The following is a 21,960-nucleotide window of genomic DNA, read 5'->3' on the forward strand; positions in this document are numbered from 1 at the left end:
CTAATGATTTTTACCTAGAGTCTGAGATTATTATATAGGCTATGATAGCTATAGTAATTTCTCAGTCTATTTGTTTAAAACAGCATATCAGACAGAATAAAATAGTTTCTTTTTCATCTTCTTGCACCCCTCCTTGATGTTTCCTTCCTTCACTGTGCGCGCGCAGCCCGAGTCTTCATCACATAAAGCGCGCGCCTGAGCATCACACACACAGTCTGGCAATGCTTTTGCGCCACTGCGTGCAGGTTGGACTATAACACTAAAGTTTGGCTTCTGGAGCACTCTTGCTCGTCCTCTTCTTCAAAGGTATTTTGATGTTACCAACAGAAATCTCAGGTGGAGTGTGTTTTATCACGAGGTAAGTGCACGGGGCTGAGCGTCACCTGCTGTCATCTATCACACTATTGTTATTTGAACTTTTCTAATAGTGTGTTCACATAGAAACATGCATGCATTTCTCGTGACGTTTACATATGTATAGCCATATTGTCTAGTGTAATCTAGGCTACATTTGACAGAAATGCGATGGTTTGCTGCTCTCGTGTTTATGAATTTATTTATAGGAATTAATTTATTTTAATCTAACATTGCTTATTTATGTCTGATACTTTAATACGTCTACCGTGTCTGTATTTGGTAAAACCTGAGTCTAAATTTCACGAATTCAGCATAAGTCAGATGATAGGAAAAATGAACGGACGCGTGTCGGAATTTTAAGTAACATTTACAAAAAATAAATAATAAGAATATTATCTGTCTTTTCAGGAAAGTGTGTAGGATAATCGCGCAGAAAATATAAAATATCAAACTTTAAAAATTAACTCCACGGTGGCCTACTTGTATTATGGCACCAGATTCTGTAAGTTAAAAAATGGTTTGGTTTCGAGTGAAAAAAAAAGGATCAAATTGACATCATAAAGGAAAGCGCTGCTATTTCACACACAGCTTAAAAAAACTATTAATATTGTCTATATTTATTTAGCATTTTATATGAAAAAGAACACTAAACTTTAATTGAAACAAACTGAACGCACTTCAAAATATCAAATCATGAAACAGTCAATATCAAATTGCACCAGTTTATTGTCGTATAGCTAATAGCCCACTACTTACTGAAATACTTGGAATGATAAGAAGATTTTTTTTCACTTAAAATTGGCATAAATCAGCCGCAATCATCATAATTAGGTTATTCCCCTTATCCGACGACAAGTCATAAAGCCTATTGTAACACAGTTATATTTAACAGACGGTATTAAAATACACCTATATTTTTGATAACACGTATAGCTTCGAAAAAATTTATAAATGTAAAAATATGTATAGCCTATAAGATGCATGTTTCCACATAAACGCGAATATCGCAGTGTGATTATTCCTCATTGAGACTGGTGACCCGTTATTAGCTCTTGTATTTTTAATAAGCTAATCGACTCATGCAATTAACTGCATTATTAATGGGGAAACAGATCAGACACGCAGTGTCTGCTATTACAAAAAAATATATATTGCAACTTTAAATTACCAAGGAAAAGGGATATTTGAGAAGCAGATATAAGAATAACAGCCTAATAATTTAACCACCAACAAAGATTATAGCCGAGTTCATTTTTTTACCTGAATATTCTAAATAGGCAATAACACACAATTTAAGATAACGATTTTCCTCTTTTTCCAAATAAACCAAACTGCTAAACAAAAAAATCTCAAATGCATATTTATTTTGAAAGCTTCTGTGTTTCTAAATCACAAGCGTCATCCGTTATTATTTCTGAAGCAATATGCTTCCGGTTTTAAATCTGACGGCGTCTTTGTTTCTGTGTTGTGTCGTTTTGCCAAATAGCTAACGTTACCAAAGCGTTGTTTGTTTCTACCGAAGCCGCGCGCCTTTTACCGGACAATTCACCTTCACGAGCTTCTGACTTAGCACGATACACACATCCAGCCTGCTCGTGCATTCACTAAACACTTCCCAAAGAGTCAGATCAAATAAAAGAAGTTATGTCTTTCTTAAAACAGATACTACGAGAGAGCGCGCGTCTAGAATAGACTACACTGTAAATTAATGTTACATCTATACGATAAAAGATAAAAGTTGGCAGCGTCGACGCGGAACTTGACATTTTTCCAAACATTACTAGATTACATGTAGGCCTGTGTTTCTGACTTTACACGTCGTCAAATCATATAATATCAGTATACCATAATATTTGACATCTTAAGATGTTTTTCTAATGAGAAAAACGATGACTAAACATCATCGTTGGCTTCTCCAGCAATCGTGATAAAAACACTGAAACAAAACACCTTAACTGTTACACATATGGCTAAAATACTGCAGTAAAGATGAATTTAACTACATACAATGCGATTTAAAACACTTGATAACAAAATAAATATAAAAAGGCCTATTTAAATTAAACGTAAACAAATACAATGCTTCTTGAAAGGAATTCTGGGAACACCTTTTTCCCAATCAGCTACGAGACCATTTTTACTTATAAAAACATCATTTACAGAAGGTGGCATGTAATGTTATTTTTAATAATGTATATATTTTTTGCATTATCCTTTTAAAAAAAATTGACATATTTTACAACACGTTAAAATGGGCCCAAAACAGGACCTGATTTTGGCTTTTACTAATGAAACTAATGATGCTGTTTCCTCACAGATTATTGTCAGTATCTTCACAGTAAAATACACTACAGTGTGCTTTTTACCCACATTACATGTAAATAAATTAATAAAATGTGATCTAAATATTGAGCAATAACAAACAGCTTACAATAGTTCCCCATTATCACAGACCGACTGCTGTCTTTACATCTGAGTCTTTGTTATGTTGTTTTTTTCAGTCAGCACTCCAAAGAAGGAAGGAACGGAATGAAAACAGAAGAAACCCAATCATGTCTTCAGCAGGCCCCCTCCGCCACACCTTACGGTGAGACTCGCATTCTTCGTTTATCGTTTCTTAATCTTTCCATATTAATATCAGTGCTGTAACGCATGTGTCTGGAGGCCCTCATGGCTGTCAGCTGACACCTGTTCTGTTCTCCTCCAGCAGAGCACATGGGAGGAGGTGAGGTGTGTGCAGGGTGCGAGTCTCCCATCGCGGACCGCTTCCTCCTGCGTGTCAATGAACTGTCCTGGCATGAGACGTGTGTCAAGTGTGCAGTGTGTCGCAGCGCGCTGAGCGGGACCTGCTACTCTCGCGACCGCTTGCTTTACTGCAAGCATGATTACGAGAAGTAAGACAGTTCAATGTGCAACGTGTGTCTGTATACACCCCATCAAAGTCATAGCATAGTCAAAACATTGCCCTAATCTCTCTTCAAATGCCTCATCTGTTCTGGAATATAAGGAACTTTGGTTACACTTTATTTGAAGGTGTCTTGTTACACACATTATGTGTACTTACTGTTATAATAGCAATACATTATGCATAATTCCATGCAGGTAATCCTAACCCTAACCATATAGTAACATGTAGTTAATTAATATTACTCCGAACTTAAATATATATTTAAACCGCAACAAGGACACATAAAGTGTAACCATTTATTGTAAGGTATTGCAACTGCGGTGTAGTTACACAAATAAATACTGAGTAATATTAATTATCTTGCTTAATATAGATTTAGGGTTAGATTTGTGATTGGTTGCTATAGCCTACTATAGTATATTGTATTTGTAGTGTACGTACATATAATGTGTAACAAGGACACTGTAAGATAAAGTGTTACTGGAATTGCCCCTTCGCAGGGAGTGTGATTGACAGGCAATCTGACCAATCATAACGAAGAATCTGTCAAAATATACCAGACTGTAGAGTAGATTAACGCCGGTGGACTTGAACTTGAACAACGCTGTATAGACGTCTTTCCGTGGTTGAAACAAGATTCTTTCTGGTGTTCATTCATAACTACCGCAGTAAAGAGGAAGAGATGATTGGTTCACAACTGAATTTCTTAATAAATGGCCAAAAAAATGAAAGCTGAGACTTCGTTTCATTCCAGAAGTAACTTGCTCTGTCTTGTCTGTCGGCCGGCGTGTTGTCAGGTTTCCCATTGCTCCGCGATGTATGTTTCACTGAGAACATGATGTGTGGCATGAGAGTGGCATGGCTTGTCGGAAATAGCAACATAAATAAGGGGGCTTGGTCTGTGCGAAGGGTTAATTTCTGTTAGAATATGTAGTTAAATATTGGTGAAGGTAAGTTTAGTTGATGTATGTGTAATGTTGAAGGTTGGAATCTGATTCTGAAAGATATATTTCAACCCCAAAATATAAAATTCTGTCTTTCTAGGTATGTTTTACAATTTTCGTAAGTCGGAATGAATCCAATTTTGATTCCAGATTCTGAAAGTTCCATTTATATGAACCCTAAAATTTGCAGTTTGGTTCTTATATTTGATTACATGTGCATGAAATGTATTCCAAACTAAGGAATACAAAGAGTATAACTGTCATTTTTGCTTTGAATGACATATATGCCACAAGGGCTTTTTTGGGGGGAATATTTAGTAAATATTCAGTCTCCTGCACTGATTAGTTCATGAGACTAAATAAGCATCAATCTGATTATAAATGGACTATTGTTTACTCACCCTCATCTCATTCCAAACCCACAATTGGTTTAATTCTGTGGAAAACCAAATTTGAAGAACCAAAAAATAAAGACAGTACACGCGCACAAAGTCTTTGGAGTAACATTGTGGGTAAATAATGACAGAATTGACATTTTTGGGTGAACTATCCTCCATTTAACTGCTGGTGCTCTGATGAATCATTCTGTATCAGTTTGGGTCACAGGGAGATTCCCAGAAACCATAATTTCCCAGTGACATCAGCAGGAGTGCGGACAGTTGAAGGACGATCTTGTGGCCTGTTATCGAAGTTGTGAGAAGTGTCAGACACTGTTGAGCCGTGTGAACACTCCCTCTGTTGCTGACATCTGGAGGCCAACTGAAAGGAATAAGATGGACAGGAGAGAAAATAAAAGAGGATAGAAAAGTTAGCAGGAAGAATTCCAAGAGGGAATATAAAATAATTCTTTATATGTTCGCTGAAAGATAGATCACCAGAGATCTAGGACTGTTTCAGGGTATGAAATTACCATACTAACTGCTTTTCTTCACAACGCTGAAGAAAAATGGGAGTATAGATTTGATAATTGTTTTGCATGGGTGCTTGCACCACAGCAAGGATGTCATAATGAGGGTAAAAGTGATCAATGGTTACAAGTGAGATGGCTGTTCTGGGATCAGAGAGCAGAGAAACTGTTCTTCTGCAAGCTGGTGCTGTTATTCCCTTGAGCTTGGTCCATTTGTATTATTGCAATTCGTTTATCATTCAGCCTTTTTTACTACATGGTGGAGATTTAAGTTTTTCTCATTTTCTCATATAGGCATTTTTTTGCGCTTGCATGCATATGTCTAATTTTGGCCAACATTATTTGGGAATATTGAGGCTGCGGTGTGGTATGTGGTGCATCTTTGGAGGAGACTTGGCACACTGTTGTGTAAGTGACCTTGAGTGAATCCACAACAATATCTCCTTGTCTTCTCCGCTGTCTGTCTGTCAGCGCCCACCACTCTGCTCCATCTACAGCAGGTGTGCGCTCCATTTTTGGGGAGCCAAGGAATCTTTGCTGGTGCAAAAAAAAAAGGAATTTCGTGGAAAAAATAAAATACTATCTTGAGCAGACATTATACTGTAAAAAATATCATCAGGTAATGTAAAAAAAAAAAAGGTGTACACGTGTGGAAACACATATTTCCTAATTGCGTGAAATTAGAAAATATTATTTAAAATAACTGAATCATTACAACAGCAAAATTCATTTATAAGTCAGGTAGAAATAGCCACACTCAGAAAATAAAGGTTCCAAAAGAGTTTTTTCACAGAATCTTGGTTCCTCAAAGAACCTTTTAGTAAACATTTTTAAAAATAACCACTTTTTTCTAAGTGTGAAGAACATTTGAATAATCTAAAGAACTTTTTTTCACTAAAATAACCTTTTGTGGAATGGAAAGATTCTTTGTTTGTTAAAGGTTCTTCATATTTTCTTCGAATATTTATTTTCATATTATGACGTGTTTCCAAGTAAAACAGTGTGTTCAGTGAGAGATGAATAGGGCAGTTTCTTTCATCGCATGTTAAAGTGAAGATGAAATAGAAGTAGCGGCAGCTCTTTTCTTCCTTATTGTAATTTACGTCTGAGTCGAATGAGTTATTGAAAAAGAAAAAAACGTAAGGCGGGACTTGGCTCTGTTTATCAAGTGTTGATTGGATGGAAGCAGGTGTGAAGGAGAGTTAAACAGACTAAATGATTGGAGAAGACTGGCATACATCAGCCAAAAAGAAGTCTGTAATTTAACTAGAAGATTGAGTTATGAAATTTCGAAATCATATGCATTATTTAATAATTTACAATAAGATCAATAACATGCCATTAGAAAATAGCTAAATTTTCATTTCACGCCAACTTCGGATCACAAAAAGTGGACGTTAAATACCAAAATGTAAGGAGTTGTAAAAAGGGATTGATTTCAGATTACATTTTAGTAGAATATTACTAAGACATTTTTCATTTAAAATACTGTACACAATAAGACAACGAACAATGCAAACAACATCAGCTTTAAGATTCCTTACATTCCTGATGTTCTCATCATCGACTTTCATTTACTACTCATTTTTCACTCATTCAAGCAACACCTATTCACTTACAGAAACCAAACTCAAAGCAAAATCTCTATTCATTAAACCCACAAACATCCCTGAAATGGTCAAATTCTCTCCATTACTGTCTTCCTGGCTGACTTCGACAAACACAGCATCAGATAACCACACAGCCCAGTGGAACCAGTCCCAGACCAATAAAGGCTCTCAGCCCCAGGGTACGGTGCCTGGATCCCTGGAAGAGAATTAGACTAGCGAGGGTCTCATAGGCCTATCAGAGCGGAGACAGGGGAGCGGATATTTAAGATGCCCCAAGTTTAATAGATCACTCTGCGGGGTGGGAAACAGAACGAAGACAGCCCCCAGTGTGTAAAGAGATGCTGGTAAGGACGAAAAATCACGTATGTGAGCTCTTTAATATCTCACTCGTTCCTCCTAGCAAATTGAGATTTTGGCCAAAGTCTCATGCTTCTCAGACTTTGCTCCTGAGAAAAAGACCCAGTTATATCATGTGTCTTTGAGAGTTTTAGAAGAGGTCTCAAAAATGTCCTGAAATGTTCCTGGATTTGTCAAAATATTAAAAAAATGTCTGTAATCAATAAGTCAGAGATTTCAATTGCATTTATTCGGTTTCAATTTCTCATTTTTTATAGTGCTGTCAAACGATTAATTGTGATTAGTTGCAGTTTTTGTTTACATAATATATGCGTGTGTATTGTGTGTATTTATTATGTATATATAAAGACACACACATACAGCATATACATGTATATTTTTAAAATATTTACAATTTAAGTACATGTATATATTTATATTCACATAAATTATATCATATTTAAATGTATTTAATATATAAACGTATCATATTTTTCTTAAAAATATACTTGCATGTGTGTTTATATTTAAATATACATAATAATAATAAATAAAAATAAATAAATAAATAAATAAATATATATATATATATATATATATATATATATATATATATATATACAGTACACACCCATATATTATGTAAACAAAAACATTTATTTTGTATGTGATTAATCACGATTAATCACTTGAAAGCACTAGTTTTTATGAAAAACATTTGAGTCAAAGTCAATACTTGATACTACCAGAATAATTCAGATTGAATATGGATTTGAATCCAGAATATTTTGACTCGCATAAGCACATTTGACAACATTTGTGGCATAATGCTGATTGTTAACAAAAAATAGTTTCCAGTTTTCCCTCCATTCCTTAAAAATGCAGAAATTGGGGTTACAGTAAGGGCGAAATTAATATTCACCGTTTTAAATAGACTGTAAACAATATGCTTGCTATCATGATTTCAGTGTGCTAACATTTTATGTGCAAAGTTATATGCAATTTTACTACTTTAAAGTAAATGTAACTCCTAAAACCGTAAAACAATAACAAAAAATGCTTTACAGCTCAAATAATACTCACGGTTTAACAGAAGAACTTTTTCATTATAACCTCCACATTTCTGCAAACATTTCACTTTTATTCTCCAGGTTCAAATGACCCATCAGATCCCAAAATCAAACAAACAGTGCTAATATATACTAATTGTATGCCACAGTGGTAAAAAATCTTGACCATTATCTTAGTTGTCCAGACAGTGATTCATCTTTTCTGAAAAGCTTTGCATAAAGATGCAATAAATAAAGAGTGCTCGTAAACAGCTTGAGAGGTTCGGATCTAGAGACACTTTTAATGTGTACGTCATGACTTAACAAGCAGATTGTAAGTGTCTCAACATGGCCTTTATTTTGTACTTAAAAACAAGTACATACAGGACAAATCATTTTTATGGTAAGCTATGTCATCATGTCGACGTCAGAATAGTCATTTAAATGCAACCTCTGTCTCCTGTACTTGAAAGAGCGACTACAAAATAATACATTTTTCTATGTCAATCATTTTATAGTAACACCATTCTACCGAAAACTTCAGTCGGATTCATTATTATGAGCACTTCAGTCGATGGTTACCGCAGTCTTCACCTTTCTTTTGCTCGGTCTTTCTTCCTCCCCGTGCATCTCTCCTCTAGCTCGTCCATCACTGTCTGATTTCTAATAATATTTCTGCTCCAAACTTCATTTCCTACTTGTTGAGATTTATAGCCGTGATGACACCAATCAGTTTATCTCTCCATTTATCCCACATTTTCGCTTAATCATCTCTCTGCTCGCTGTCTCTTTGTGTCTGTGGGAACGGGGAGGGGGTGGAGGGGTCTTGATTGGGAACGCTGCTAATTATGTTCTTAGACATGACTACAAGCTGTGTTGTGGTTAGAGAGTTGCTGTACTGTCAGACAGGAATATGGTATAGGACGCTGCCGTAGCTTGGGTTGTCTCCCGCTGAAGCCATTCGTTTTATCATTCATACTGTACTTAAATTGTGGCATATGCAATCAGGCGCAATGCTATAAAGCTTCAATCAGTTGAAGCCATCACTTTTATTTAAATCTGGGTTTTAGTTCAAACCGGGCATGATCGGCAGTACTTTTTGTTGGTCAGTTTGTTAAGTTTTCTTCTTGATGATCTCCTGTTTGTTGAAAAAAACGAACAAAAGGGATCACCTTCTAGTTTAATATCAACCTTCCTTCTTAAAAATGAAGGTTCTTTACTGGCATTGATGGTTCCATGAAGGACCTTTACATCCATGGAATCTTTCCATTCTACAAAAGGTGGTTCATAATGTTCTTCATACTTAGAAAATAAGTTTTTTTTTTAGTTTTAGTTTGACCAAAAAAAAAAAAAATTGTCATCATTTTCTCACTATCATGTCATTCCAAACCCTTATGAGATTCTTTCTTATGTTGAACATAAAAGAAGATATTTTGAAGAATGCTGGTAATAAAATAGTCGGTGGTCCCCAGTGACTTCCATTTCTTTCCCTACTATGACATGACAAAAAACTTTTCCTTTTGGGAACCAAAAATGGTTGTTCTATGGCATCACTGTGAAAATCCTCATTGGGAACCTTTATTTTTGTAAGAGTGTAGTTTTAGTCTTAAGCATATAACTCCATGTGTGTACTCCTTTTGGTGAATATTTTTACATGGTACTTTAAATAAGGACATAAACGCATTGTGGTAATTCAAGCCAAGAAAAACAAGACATGTTTTCCAAAAGCAGTCATTCTGGCAAGAAAATATTACTAATATTAGTACAATTTTCTTGCCTGAATTACTGCTTTTGGAAAACATGTTTTGTTTTTCTGAGCCTGAAGTTCCTGTTGAAGCCACAAAAATAAAGGTTCCAAAAGAGGGTCCCAAAGACCCTTTTGGGTTCCTCAAAGGACATTTCAGCGAACAGTTCTTCAAAGAACCACTTGTTTCTTAATGTGAAGAACATTTGAATGATCTAAAGTACATTTTTGTGGAACGGATGTTAAAAGTTCTTCATGGAACCATGGATGCCAATGGAGAAACGTTATTTGTCAGAGCGTATACTGTACGTATCAGGCAATGACAGAGGGAGAGAAGAGCAGACAGTGAAGGAGAGCTCAGGGGATGTCAGAAGGCCACGGAGGTGACAAACAGAGGTGCAGAGAGGAAGAGGAGAGATGAGCTCGAGGTGTCTGCTCTTCTGATATTGCCACTGTTTTTGCATAATGTGTGATGAGTCTCCATCACCTCGCCTCCCGCACAACAATTTCATTACAGACGGCTAATAAATGTTTCATGGCAGAACAAGCTGCTCGCCTTGGCTTTATTAAATCTGAGATAATAAAAGAAGAACGGCAAAAAATGAAAGCGGGAGGGGTGGAGATAGGAAGAATGCCATAGACATCCTCAAACAGGGCTGCCGTATCTTTTGTTTCTGGGGCAACGAATCCCCCGTCCCCCCTTTACGCGTCTTTTTTTTTTTTCTCTCGCCTTGCCACAGAGAGACAGGAAATGAGAATCTGGCTGACAGGATATTGCGTTCTGGTGGCCTGGGGATTAGCTGTTTTATCCAAACACACACATACACACACTCACAGACTCACTCTCGCCTCTCACAACTCAACACATCGATCCAGTCGGTCCCTGAGCGCTCGAGTATCACACACAGGAAACTGATGTGTGATTGTTGTAACGTATGGACAGGTTACGCTGTCAGTCGGGGAATGCATCATAAGTACGTCAGCACACCAATAGTGCATATTCTTCACCAAACGTGTGAAATTCTCTATATAAGATGGGATATTATGACACCCATCGTATTCTACAACAAATCAACTATCAGAATCAGGATTTTATTTAAACCTGTGCTCGGTTGACAAGTAGCTAATGAATTAAAAATAATTACAAAGGATTTTGTAGTATATTGAAGAATGAGACATCAGTGTGAAATGTGTCGAAGGCATAGTTCCGCCGAAATATTAATGGTTTTCCCGTTGTTGTCATTCCATTCCAAACATTGCATTTTTTTTTTAAATGGCTTTTTTCCCATTGATTTTATGGAAGTTAGTTGTTTTGGACCCCACTGATACTCATTATATAGAATTTTTTTCTTTATACATTTTTTTGTGTTTCAAGGAAGGAAAAAGAGTAAATGATAAAAAAAAAAATAATAATAATAATTATAAAAAACAATTTGGGTAGAGTGTTACCTGAAAGAACCATTTTGTTAGTGTAACTAAATGTTCTTTTTTTATTTTCCTGTTTATAATTTGAATCACTTAGATGATTAAGTACATTTTGGGTTACAGCATTGGCAGGCCATTGCAAGGTAGAGTCATTCAGGAAAATATACTGAGACAAAAAGTTGGTTGTATGCCGTTTCTTTGTCTGCATCCAGAACGTTTGGTCCATTACAGGATCAAATATTGTATAGTATTACTAATTAATTTTATTTCATTAACACTTTACAATAAGGTCTCATATTATTATAACAGAGTTAATGCATTTACTGACATTAACAATGGGCAATATATTTGTTACAGTATTTTTAAATCATAGCTTATATTAGTTGATAAAATACTCTTTGTTGTTATAGTTCAGGTCTATTAAATAATATTAACAGAGATATGGTGAAATCAATAATAAAAAATGAGTGTTCATTGTTAGTTAAAATGAACTAATGTAGTTAAAGGGAAAGTTCAACCCAAAAAATGAAAATTACCCCTTGGTTTACTCACCCTCAAGCCATCTTAGGTGTATGACTTTCTTCTTTCAGACGAATCAGAGTTATATTAAAAAATGTCCTGACTCTTCCAAGTTTTATAATGGCAGTGAATTGGGGTTGAGATTTTGAGGCCCAAAAAAGTGCATCCATCCATCATAATAAGTGCTCCACATGGCTCCGGGGGGTGAATAATGGCCTTTGAAGCAAATCAATGCATTTTTTAAAGATGAAATATTCATATTTAAAACTTTCTAAATCATAATCCCTAGCTTCTGATAACTGTCCTACGTGTGTTCACATGGACTATAACATGTTCAGGAGAGAGTGGCTTTCCAGTGGATGACGTAGGACGAAGGCGAACGTGGAGTAGAAGTGCAGTAAAGAAACCAAAATAAAACACCAGTCACAAATTAGACATACAAAACGAGGATTTAAACTGAACTGAGCTGGACAATGACATCACTGAATTCAATGATGAACTGCATTTGACTAAAAATTGAGTGTTTACTGTTGTCCTTTTGCAGTGACACACTATTTTCCTACTTAATACTGTGAAGCTGCTTTGGCACAGTCTGTATTGTTAAATAACAAAAGAATAGAATAATAAAAGTGACGTGACTTCAGAAGGCTTTTATTCACCCCTCGGAGCCGTGTGGAGCACTTTTTATGATGGGTGGATGCACTTTTTAGGGCTTCAAAATCTCGACTCCCATTCACTGCCATTATAAAGCTTGCAAGCTTGCCAGGAGATTTTTTAATATAGCTGTGATTGTATTCATCTGAAAGTCATTTACACCTATGATGGCTTGAGGGTGAGTAAGTCATGTGGTAATTTTCATTTAAGGTCAACTATCCCTTTAACTAATGTTAACAAATGCAACCAAATCATTACCGTTGTTTTACACCCTTGATTTTTTTACATAAAATATTGAGTCTCATTAATACACTACAAGGCACCACAGGAAATGCCATTTTAACTTCATTGCCACCTTGATATACAGTACACTTTCTAATAACCCTGTTGAAGTGTTCTTTATATGACTAGTAATCCATTCAGCGGAGAGTGTTTTATAGTGTACAATGACACAATTAGTTTTATTAGCATGAACATGGGTTGTGGGGAATGCTGGGAGATTTTAATAACGCAGAAGCAGTGCAGTGAGATTTAATAAAAGAAGATGATGTGATTACTGAACCCTGGCTCTGAGCCATCTTCCCTCACAGCAATATCCGCTTTCTGTCTTTCTCTCTCACTCATACACACACACACACCGCACCAACCCTTGCAATTATGTGTACATGTATATGATTTACATACTGCCTCCATATATATACAAAGATGCACCAAAGTCTGCGAGACAAACCTCGCAACTATGACAGTAAGTGTTTGATTATGTAAAATGCTGTGTTCATGCATAGATTGTGCCCCCACCACACTATGATTTGGCTATAGATTCATGTAAAACCTTATTGAATTGTCAACATGAACACAGTTTATACGTTCATGGCGCCTGATTGCCTTCCCGCAATCGTAATTTCTTTCCCCCAAGATAGTTTCATCCTCAGTTAACTTCGGTTTTTAGGTCTGTGTATGTTTAAGTACAAAACGTGGGGTTATTTCTGTAACCGTCACATTTAATGTGTCTGTTTGCAGTGTGTGTTTTTTTATTGTATTTTTTTATTCGACATTTTGAAGTTTTCTGGGTTAATGTCATGACCTGGTGATTTTCAGGGTCACATTTCACCTCAAAATCAAGAAAAAAATTGCATAAAGAAAATGGAGCCTACTTTATGACCAATAAAGAGTTTTAACACTGTGATAATATTTTTATGACAATTAAAAATATTTGACCCCAAATATTGTACAGTGTACAGAAAGAATTATGAACATATATATATATATATATATATATATATATATATATATATATATATTTTTTTTTTTTTTTTTTTTTTACTTGTAAACAAAAAGATAATTGGCATGAGTTCAATACAATTTCAAATTTAATTTAGTATTATTTTCTGTTTCTTTGTAACTTTTTGTGAAATATTAGCGAGAATGGTTTCAAAGCCAGTTTCTTTTCCAGTGTAATAATTGTCATTAATTTTTTTTCTTTTTTTATTCAGATACGAACACGATTTATAACTCATCATTTTTTCTCTGATTGTACTGAGAATACCACTTTTTGGCATTATTTTACTGAGAATTGATAAGAAATTACTTGAAATATTATCTATTTAAATACTGTAAAAAAAAAAATATATTTGTCTTTAAGAAAAATATAATTTGCACTTATTTTGACAGGTTTCATGAGATTCACTCTTCGAGTCAGTCTCTGTGTGGGTTTTGCTCAGAGTTGGTCTTCTGTGGTCTGGGTGTAGTAGGTGGTGATTTGGTAATTTGGCATTTTTGGCAGATGAATTGAGACAGATTAGCCATAGCAGCTGCGTTTCGGACAGGATCATCACATCCGTGCAGATTAGAGGCTAGAACATGTGGACCTGGCTGCCTCTCCCTTCAGCAGATTTCTGATATGACACCTTCATCTCCGGCACTCGGTGCTCCTCAGCACACACACACACACACACACAGTACCAGAACTCCCGCCATCCATCTATGCAACTGTCATGAAGTCTGTGTTATCCATCAAATGTACATTTCTTCTGTTCTTCACCTCCAAAATGTTTTGTTAATCAAACTTTTGGTTGACAAAAAAAGCACTAAAGTAGGGTCCTGAGATTATAATTTCATAAACTTTGGACAGTAAACAAAGCACCCTAGCAACAAATCGTTTTGTTGTCCAGTTCAGGTGTGTGACAGTTACTTCACACTGGTTTATGTCACATTTTGGGTGAATGGTGACAGTTGCTTTGGCTTAATGAACTGTGCAGAAGGATTAGATTGTCATCGACACCATATGAGCGTCTAAAGGTTCGTCTGTGATATTGACTTCCTGTCAATATTTATGAGAGTACATGAGCATGGCTGTATAAAGGTTCTGGTAAATGTGTGTGTGTGTGTGTGTGTGTGTGTGTGTGTGTGTGTGTGTGTGTGAGTATGGTGTGTTTATTCGAGTGTGTGGAAAAGAGAGAGGAGAGATTAACCCCATGCTATCCTCAATCCCTGGTTATGAGTTTACAGCGTCTGTCTGGGCATCGCACTGTTTAAACAACAATCTAATTAATCCTGTCTTTATTAGTTTCAAGGAGCTGGGGAGGGAGGCTGGGAGCGCGAGAGGGAGGACAGGGAATTCTGGCAGAGAATATCAAGCGGCGAGGGAGGGGAGAGAGGAAGAAAAAATCAGGGGTTTGGTGGGGATTGAAGAGCGAGAGTGCCTTTAAAAGCAGTTGTGATGCTGATGAGCTGTTTAGAAAGAAAGCACAGTTTAAAGAGAGCTAGAGGCATTTTTTAGGGTTAGTTGCAGGACAAATGACCTTCTTATTACATTTGCTCACTTGTGCCCTGTACATCCCTGTATTTGCTAATCATTTTGGAAATTCATTAAGTTTAAAAACATTTACCATAGCGCATGGTGCCAGCAACACCAAGGTCATGGGTTCAATTCCCAGATGACACACTGATAAAATGTACAGCTTAAAGGCAGCTTAATACATGTTAATAATATTAGCCCTGTAAAACCTGACATGTGAAATAATCTTAAAAAGATATATTTTTAATGGACTATATTATGAAAAAATGTGCATGTATATTTTGTTCAGCATCATATTTGATACATCAGGCTTTTATGACTATATGTCAAGTGATATATATTTTTTTTTTTTAAGTATAGCCGACTACTTGCATAAATGCATATAAATTGTTATTCTACATCTGCCAATAGTTTGTCGTAAAATATTATATTTGTATGCTTTTATGATCAAAGCTTGGTAGCTTTTAGTTTCAAAACAGAATGCAGTGCAATACAATGATGACTGAGAGATGAATAAATATACATTCCTCAAAAGCCTGATGCATTACGTCTGATTCATTTTAACGTACGGTAATTATTCTTTATATGGATTAAACCTAAGTTGATTCATTTTAGTAAATGTTCATTTTGAAATATTACTAGAACAATACAAAAGTTATTCTTATGTTTACTTTATAAAAATCACTAAAGATCTGAAGGTGGATGTTTTTAGAATTCAACGAAAAGATCCCATCATTAATAATACATTGGGCTTTAAAGGGTTAAATGTAGTGCTGTCGTAATCGCATCCAAAATAAAAGTTTTGGTTTACATATATGTGTGTGTGTGTGTGTGTACTGTGTATATTTGTTATGTATATATAAATACACACACATACATCATATACTTTGAAAATATTTACATGCATGCCATATATTTATATTCATGTAATTTATAGTATATATAAACATATTTGATATATAAACATGTTTTCCTTAAATATATACATGCATGTGCGTGTATTTACATATAAATAATAAATATACAGTACACACACATATAATGTAAACAGTGGCGTAACGAGCCAACACCGGGCCCTTAAGCAGCATTATCAAGGCGGGCCCCCCTACTACAACACATGATGACGCTTCGCGCACCAAAAAAAAAAAAAAAAACCAGCTCGTGTCGGCGCACCATAATAACACATTGTTACCGTTACTGTCACTGCTATATACACATAGGGCATAGGTCCAAATACATAAAAAAGATGGTCACTTAAATTATAGCTGCATTTTCCGGGCTTTCCTCTGTGCGAAGTTATCGATCATATCCTTAAGGTCCAGATTGCGCGCACGGGCATTCTCAGTTGACAGTATGGCAAGTCCAGAGAGACGACTCTGTCCCATTGAGCTCCTGAGATAGCTTTTTATCAGTTTTAGTTTTTGAAAAGAACGCTCTGCAGAGGCCACTGTCACTGGGATGGTCAGAAAAATCATGAAAGCAGTGCAAACCACTTTTTTGTTTATAATTTGACGACTCCATGTCTGTCTCAAGTTCAACGTTTTTTTTACTGTTTTGCACGCAATGCCATGTTCACCTGGGGATTCCCCAGTTCCAATTAGAAACAAATTACACCAAATTTATCATTGTTCGTTTCAAAAATGTATTTAATTTTCAGTCAAATATGCTTTGGTCATTATTTATTCAAATCAATTCGCAAAAAATTTAAATGCGATCAAACTAAAGGTAGTCAAATGCGATAGGGGGACCCGGCTGTCAATCAAAATCTTCCAGTAACGCGGGCGGGCCCCTGATTGGTCCGGGCCCGTAAGCAACCGCTTACCCTGCTTACCGATAGTTACGCCTGTGAATGTAAATCAGAACATTTATTTTGCATGCGATTAATGGTTGACAACACTAGTTAAATTATACATTTTTACTTCTTGCTTGTGTGACATCTAGTCTGTTGTCAAATATTGCCACCCAGTGTAACAGACAAACCATTGCATAAAGTGAACATTCAGAAACACATCAATAACATGCGTGTGTGTGTGTGTGTGCAGGTTGTTTGTGCGGAAGTGCAGTGCCTGTCTGCAGGCGATCAGCCGCTCGGAGCTCATCATGCGTGTGCTGGGACAGGTGTACCACCTGAGCTGCTTCAGCTGCTGTGAGTGTGAACGCCGGCTGCAGAGAGGTGATGAGTTTGTGCTAAAGGAGGGACAGCTGCTCTGCCGGGGAGACTATGAGAAGGAGAGAGAGATGCTGGCAGCCATCAGTCCGGCCCCTACCGATTCAGGTAACCTCAGAGACCTCGCTGAAGGTTGAGTGTAACTACAGGAGAAGAGATGTTAACATAGTCCAGAAATGACTTCACCTTTTCACCTTTAAGCCAATGCTCAGTTTCCCTTTGCAGTGAAGAGCGAGGATGAGGATGGTGGTGGTGTCTCTGTAGGAGGGAAGGCTGGGGATGATGGGAAGGAGCACAAGAGATCCAAGAGACCACGAACCATCCTGACCACACAACAGCGGCGCGCCTTCAAGGCTTCCTTCGAGGTGTCTTCCAAACCCTGCCGAAAGGTCAGCAGTCACAGGCCGCTCATGTGTGGAAACAGCACGTATGTACCGCTCATGCATATGCTGTTTTTGCAGGTCAGAGAAACTCTGGCAGCTGAGACTGGACTGACAGTGAGAGTCGTGCAGGTGTGGTTCCAAAACCAGAGAGCAAAGGTACGCTGGCATCATGTTGAGATCCATTCTGAAAACGTTCCTGTTTGAAAAATTAGATCTTGCTTTGTCATGATTCGCCTAGATAGAAACAGTAAATTCCAAAATAAAAGTTTTAAACACGTTCGGAGCTTGATTGATATGGGAATGTTGTTCCAGGAGCAGTGGACTTCAATAAACGGTTGTTTTTGTGAGTTCAGATGAAGAAGATCGCTCGCAGACAACAGCAGCAGCAGCAGCAGCAAGAACAGGAGCAGATGGGCGGGACCAGGAGGGGCCCGAGCAGAGGGGGCCGCCAGAGTAACGATGACAGCGAGGGTAAGACACGGACATAACTGTGTGAAATGGCTTGATGAAAGGTGTGAACCCAGCTTGGTCTCTCCACAGATGGCTCCAGCAGTCACGGACTGGACGGGCTGCTCTCTTATTCCTCTCTGCCACGCCAACAACTGCTGGCTTTGGATCCCAACATATACGGTAGCGAGCAGTTTCGACACGGGCTCACGCCGCCGCAGCTAGGCCCCGAGCAGATGCACTCCTACGGTAAGGATCTCCCACTGCATCAACTTCAGCATTGCTTATTTTTTCAGTTACTGTTTGTATTTGAACGCCGACTTCATTTCAGACTCGGAGACGGTTTTCCATGACTTGGACAGCGATGGAAGCCTCAGTCATCTCGGGGACTGTCTCTTGTCTACCGCAGAGGCTGGAGTTCTGGCAGGACGCATAGGAAATCCCATTGATCGCCTCTACTCAATGCAAAACTCCTACTTTACCTCATGACCCTGGTTCCACCTACCTAAAGCGCTCCTCCTCCACTGCAGGGGGCAACACGTAGATTGAGTCTCACTGGAGGCGTCTTTCATCGTCAAAACTAATTGAATCCCCCAAGCCTATCTTAGTCATGCCAATAAAGCTCTTAACCAACCAAACCAAGACAGGGTCACACCCTAAAAATTCAATTTGACATGGACAGAATGGGAATTCCCTGGAAAAACATGTTTTATAGCATACATATGCACGCTTTGTTTCATTCAAACATTTTTTGCGATGGTTATGGGTGCATAAGACATCAATGAGCAGCTGTTCATGTAAGCGTTACCTCACCCTCTGCTCGCTGCACAACTGATAAACTGATCGAAATTAATTACCTCATTCACTAGAGCCCTGCAGTGACATATTTTTGCAAGCTAAAACCCTCAAACAAACTATTATTAAGTTAGCTCTTCCGGTTCTGTTGCTATGAAGTCAAATTTAAGCTTTTAAGTGACTTGAAAACTACCGCTGTTAACGAGTGGCTACGTGCACATTTGGGCCCAAATAGTTGCTTTCATAGCCTCATTATGTTTAGAATCACGAACTCAAACTTTTAGGGAAGATTTATACTTCAGCCGATTGTATTTAGGCTACAAAATTCATAAACGTTGTGTTCATTGTGTGCAGATTATCGCGATGAACTAAACATGTAGGAATCATAAGAGTTTTGTTGGCTACAGAGCTTATTTTAATGTGATTAAAAAAATGCTACTGGGTTTTTGCTGAAGGAACCAAGGTTATGTAAACTTTTGGATTGACCTGCAAAAATACATCACTGCAGCTCTCTATCCACCTTATTTTTCAACGTGGATGTAAGCCGTTTTCTTTGAATGTGGGAGACTTCCGGTTCATTAGCCTCAGTAGGGAAATAACGAGAAGAATAACAAAAGTGTAGTAAATGGTAAAACTGTTTGCACTTCAAACAAGTGTGTTCATTATTAAGATATACAAATAAAATAACATGGTTAGACACACCAGTTTGCAATATCAAGCAGCAAAACGAACTAAAACTAGCTGGAAGTGAATGACACTAGAAGCAAATGGTGAAAAATAAGGTGAACACAGACCACTGAATGAGTGAATGAAACCAAGTGAGACAGTTTATAAATGACTGTCCCCTCAAATAACACACGATAAAGGATTAATAGGGTGATTTCAGACACAGTCCAAGTCAGTTTCATATCAATCGATCCCGACTGCCTTGCCATCGTAATGTCCGTCTCGAATCAGCTTTTATTTAAAGCTAACATGAAAACCAAAAGAGTCTAGCATGCTGGTGTAAGTCAAATGTACATTAATATTTCTTGTAAAGGAATGATGTTTATTAAAGGTGCACTCAGTTTTTGTGTGTTGAGCGGACCAATATAGCAGTTGTCCTGGACTTACACTGACATCTAGTGCTGTGGATGCAGCATCACAAACACAAGAGCAATGAAAACAAAGATTTTCCTAACTTATAAAATAAAGTTGTGACATTTTTTAAATCTACTGTAGTTGCCTTGGCAACATTTATCATTTTCATTTAGTTTAACTTGATGTGTTAAAATGCCAAAAAAAATTCATGAAAAGTATATAGACGTTTAAAAAAATGAAAATGACTAACACTTTAATTAAAATGAAAACAGGAAATATAAAAATGTAGAAAATGTAAAATAGCTTTTACAATTCTTCATGTTAATGTATATTAACACATTATGTCAAAAAGTATAGATTTTTTTGTGTGTGTGTGAATATTTAAATGGAGGGTGAGGGGGGTACTGAGTGCACCTTTAACACAAATTTAACTTACATTTTTTTCTTTTCACAATTAAAAATGTCGACAGCTATTGCAGAATTTTCTCTGAAGAAATTTAATTTGGTAGGTTTTCAACTACTGTAAGTTTCTCAGACAGGGACTTTCCAGCCGCCTTAACTGTGCATTACACAAATAAAGAGACAAAAAGTAAATTAAGAAATCGCAAAATAATGAAACGTCAAAGTTGAAGTATATATCTCAAAGCAAATATGAGTGAAGGAGTCCTGACAGGACTCCGAGAGCAAAAGAGGCACACATACAACAGTGCTCAGTCAACACGTTCAAAACACACATCCCTGCTCGATTAAAGATAGCTTTGACAAATGTGGAACATTATGATGCAACCACACCACAAAAGATATTTTCGTTTTCATTCTAATTTCAGGTTTTGGACACAGGGTAGATTTCCTCGGATTAAAAAAGTGAGACAGGGCCTTGAATGTTTCTGCAGCAGGCTCAGGTCAGATGTAGGAATGTGCTTCAGTCTCCAAACTGAGAGGAGGAAATCATCAGGGTTACTGCCATTACAGGGTTAATAATACATATGACATCTATCTCTTTAGTACTGATAAGAAAAATAGCACAAAGTATTAAAAATACCCCTTAAATGTTCCAGGAAGTGCGCACTTGGCAACATGTTGCTAATTGTGCTTTATTGTAAAATACTAGATGTGTTGGTCACATGACTGTTGTTATAATTAGCTCTATTGTTGTACGTGTAGTTATTTACTTCACTTCTTTTACCTCATTATGTTCCTGTTGGCTGTTTTCAACGCATTGGAATATTTATGTTGCAGCATGAGACACTGTATATGTGAACTGTATTATTTATATTGAAGAATGTACAACAGATTTACACAAACACCAACTGCTTATGAAATCCTTACATAACCTGACGAACTGAAATGTAGTTTTTAATTCACCGGACATCAGTTGCTGGTAAATCAACTGCTCACATGTTCATGAAGCATTTTGTGATAACTGGACGGTTTCATTTAAAGTGGGGTGATGTTCCTTTAAAGGACTGCGGTGCTGACAGCTGTTGAATGGTACATCTTTCCGTTTCTTTTAGTGTGGTCAATGTGTTTTTTGTGTACGGTGTTCTTGGTTTTTCAATAAAACTCATTTCAAACACTGACGCTTGGCTAAATGATTTATGGTTCTCTGATAAGTATGCAATTCTGGTAAAAACGTTTGATAAATGGACCAAATGAAAGGTCAAAGGTTCAAAACAGTGTCCTCCCTTATGTTTCCATTGCACTGAAGGAAATAGTTCATGTTTGTAAAACTATTATTTTTTTTTTTTTTTTTTAATAGAATTAAGATGAATAAATTATCTTGCAACAATTTAATATGGTGAAGAGAGAACAGCATGTTCATCTAAAGTTAATTCTAT

The 21,960-nt window shown here is 36.9% G+C and overlaps 1 protein-coding gene across 2 annotated transcripts; it reads left to right on the forward strand.

Moving 5' to 3' along the window:
* The first annotated feature begins 91 nt into the window (after nucleotides 1-91).
* Nucleotides 92-21,702, forward strand: lmx1al (LIM homeobox transcription factor 1, alpha-like). 2 transcript variants are annotated; one of them, XM_052550359.1, is made up of 9 exons: nucleotides 92-358; nucleotides 2,859-2,944; nucleotides 3,065-3,251; nucleotides 17,293-17,525; nucleotides 17,643-17,806; nucleotides 17,879-17,956; nucleotides 18,154-18,271; nucleotides 18,341-18,496; nucleotides 18,579-21,702. In XM_052550359.1, the coding sequence occupies exons 1-9, from the start codon at nucleotides 315-317 to the stop codon at nucleotides 18,734-18,736; spliced, it is 1,224 nt and encodes a 407-aa protein (XP_052406319.1). In that variant the 5' UTR covers nucleotides 92-314; the 3' UTR covers nucleotides 18,737-21,702. The 2 variants fall into 2 exon arrangements, with proteins under 2 accessions (XP_052406319.1, XP_052406320.1); XM_052550360.1 differs by having other exon boundaries at nucleotides 3,068-3,251.
* Nucleotides 21,703-21,960: the final 258 nt, after the last annotated feature.

Source organism: Carassius gibelio, chromosome B3 (genome assembly GCF_023724105.1).
Source record: "Carassius gibelio isolate Cgi1373 ecotype wild population from Czech Republic chromosome B3, carGib1.2-hapl.c, whole genome shotgun sequence".
In the NCBI taxonomy this organism is placed as follows: domain Eukaryota; kingdom Metazoa; phylum Chordata; class Actinopteri; order Cypriniformes; family Cyprinidae; genus Carassius; species Carassius gibelio.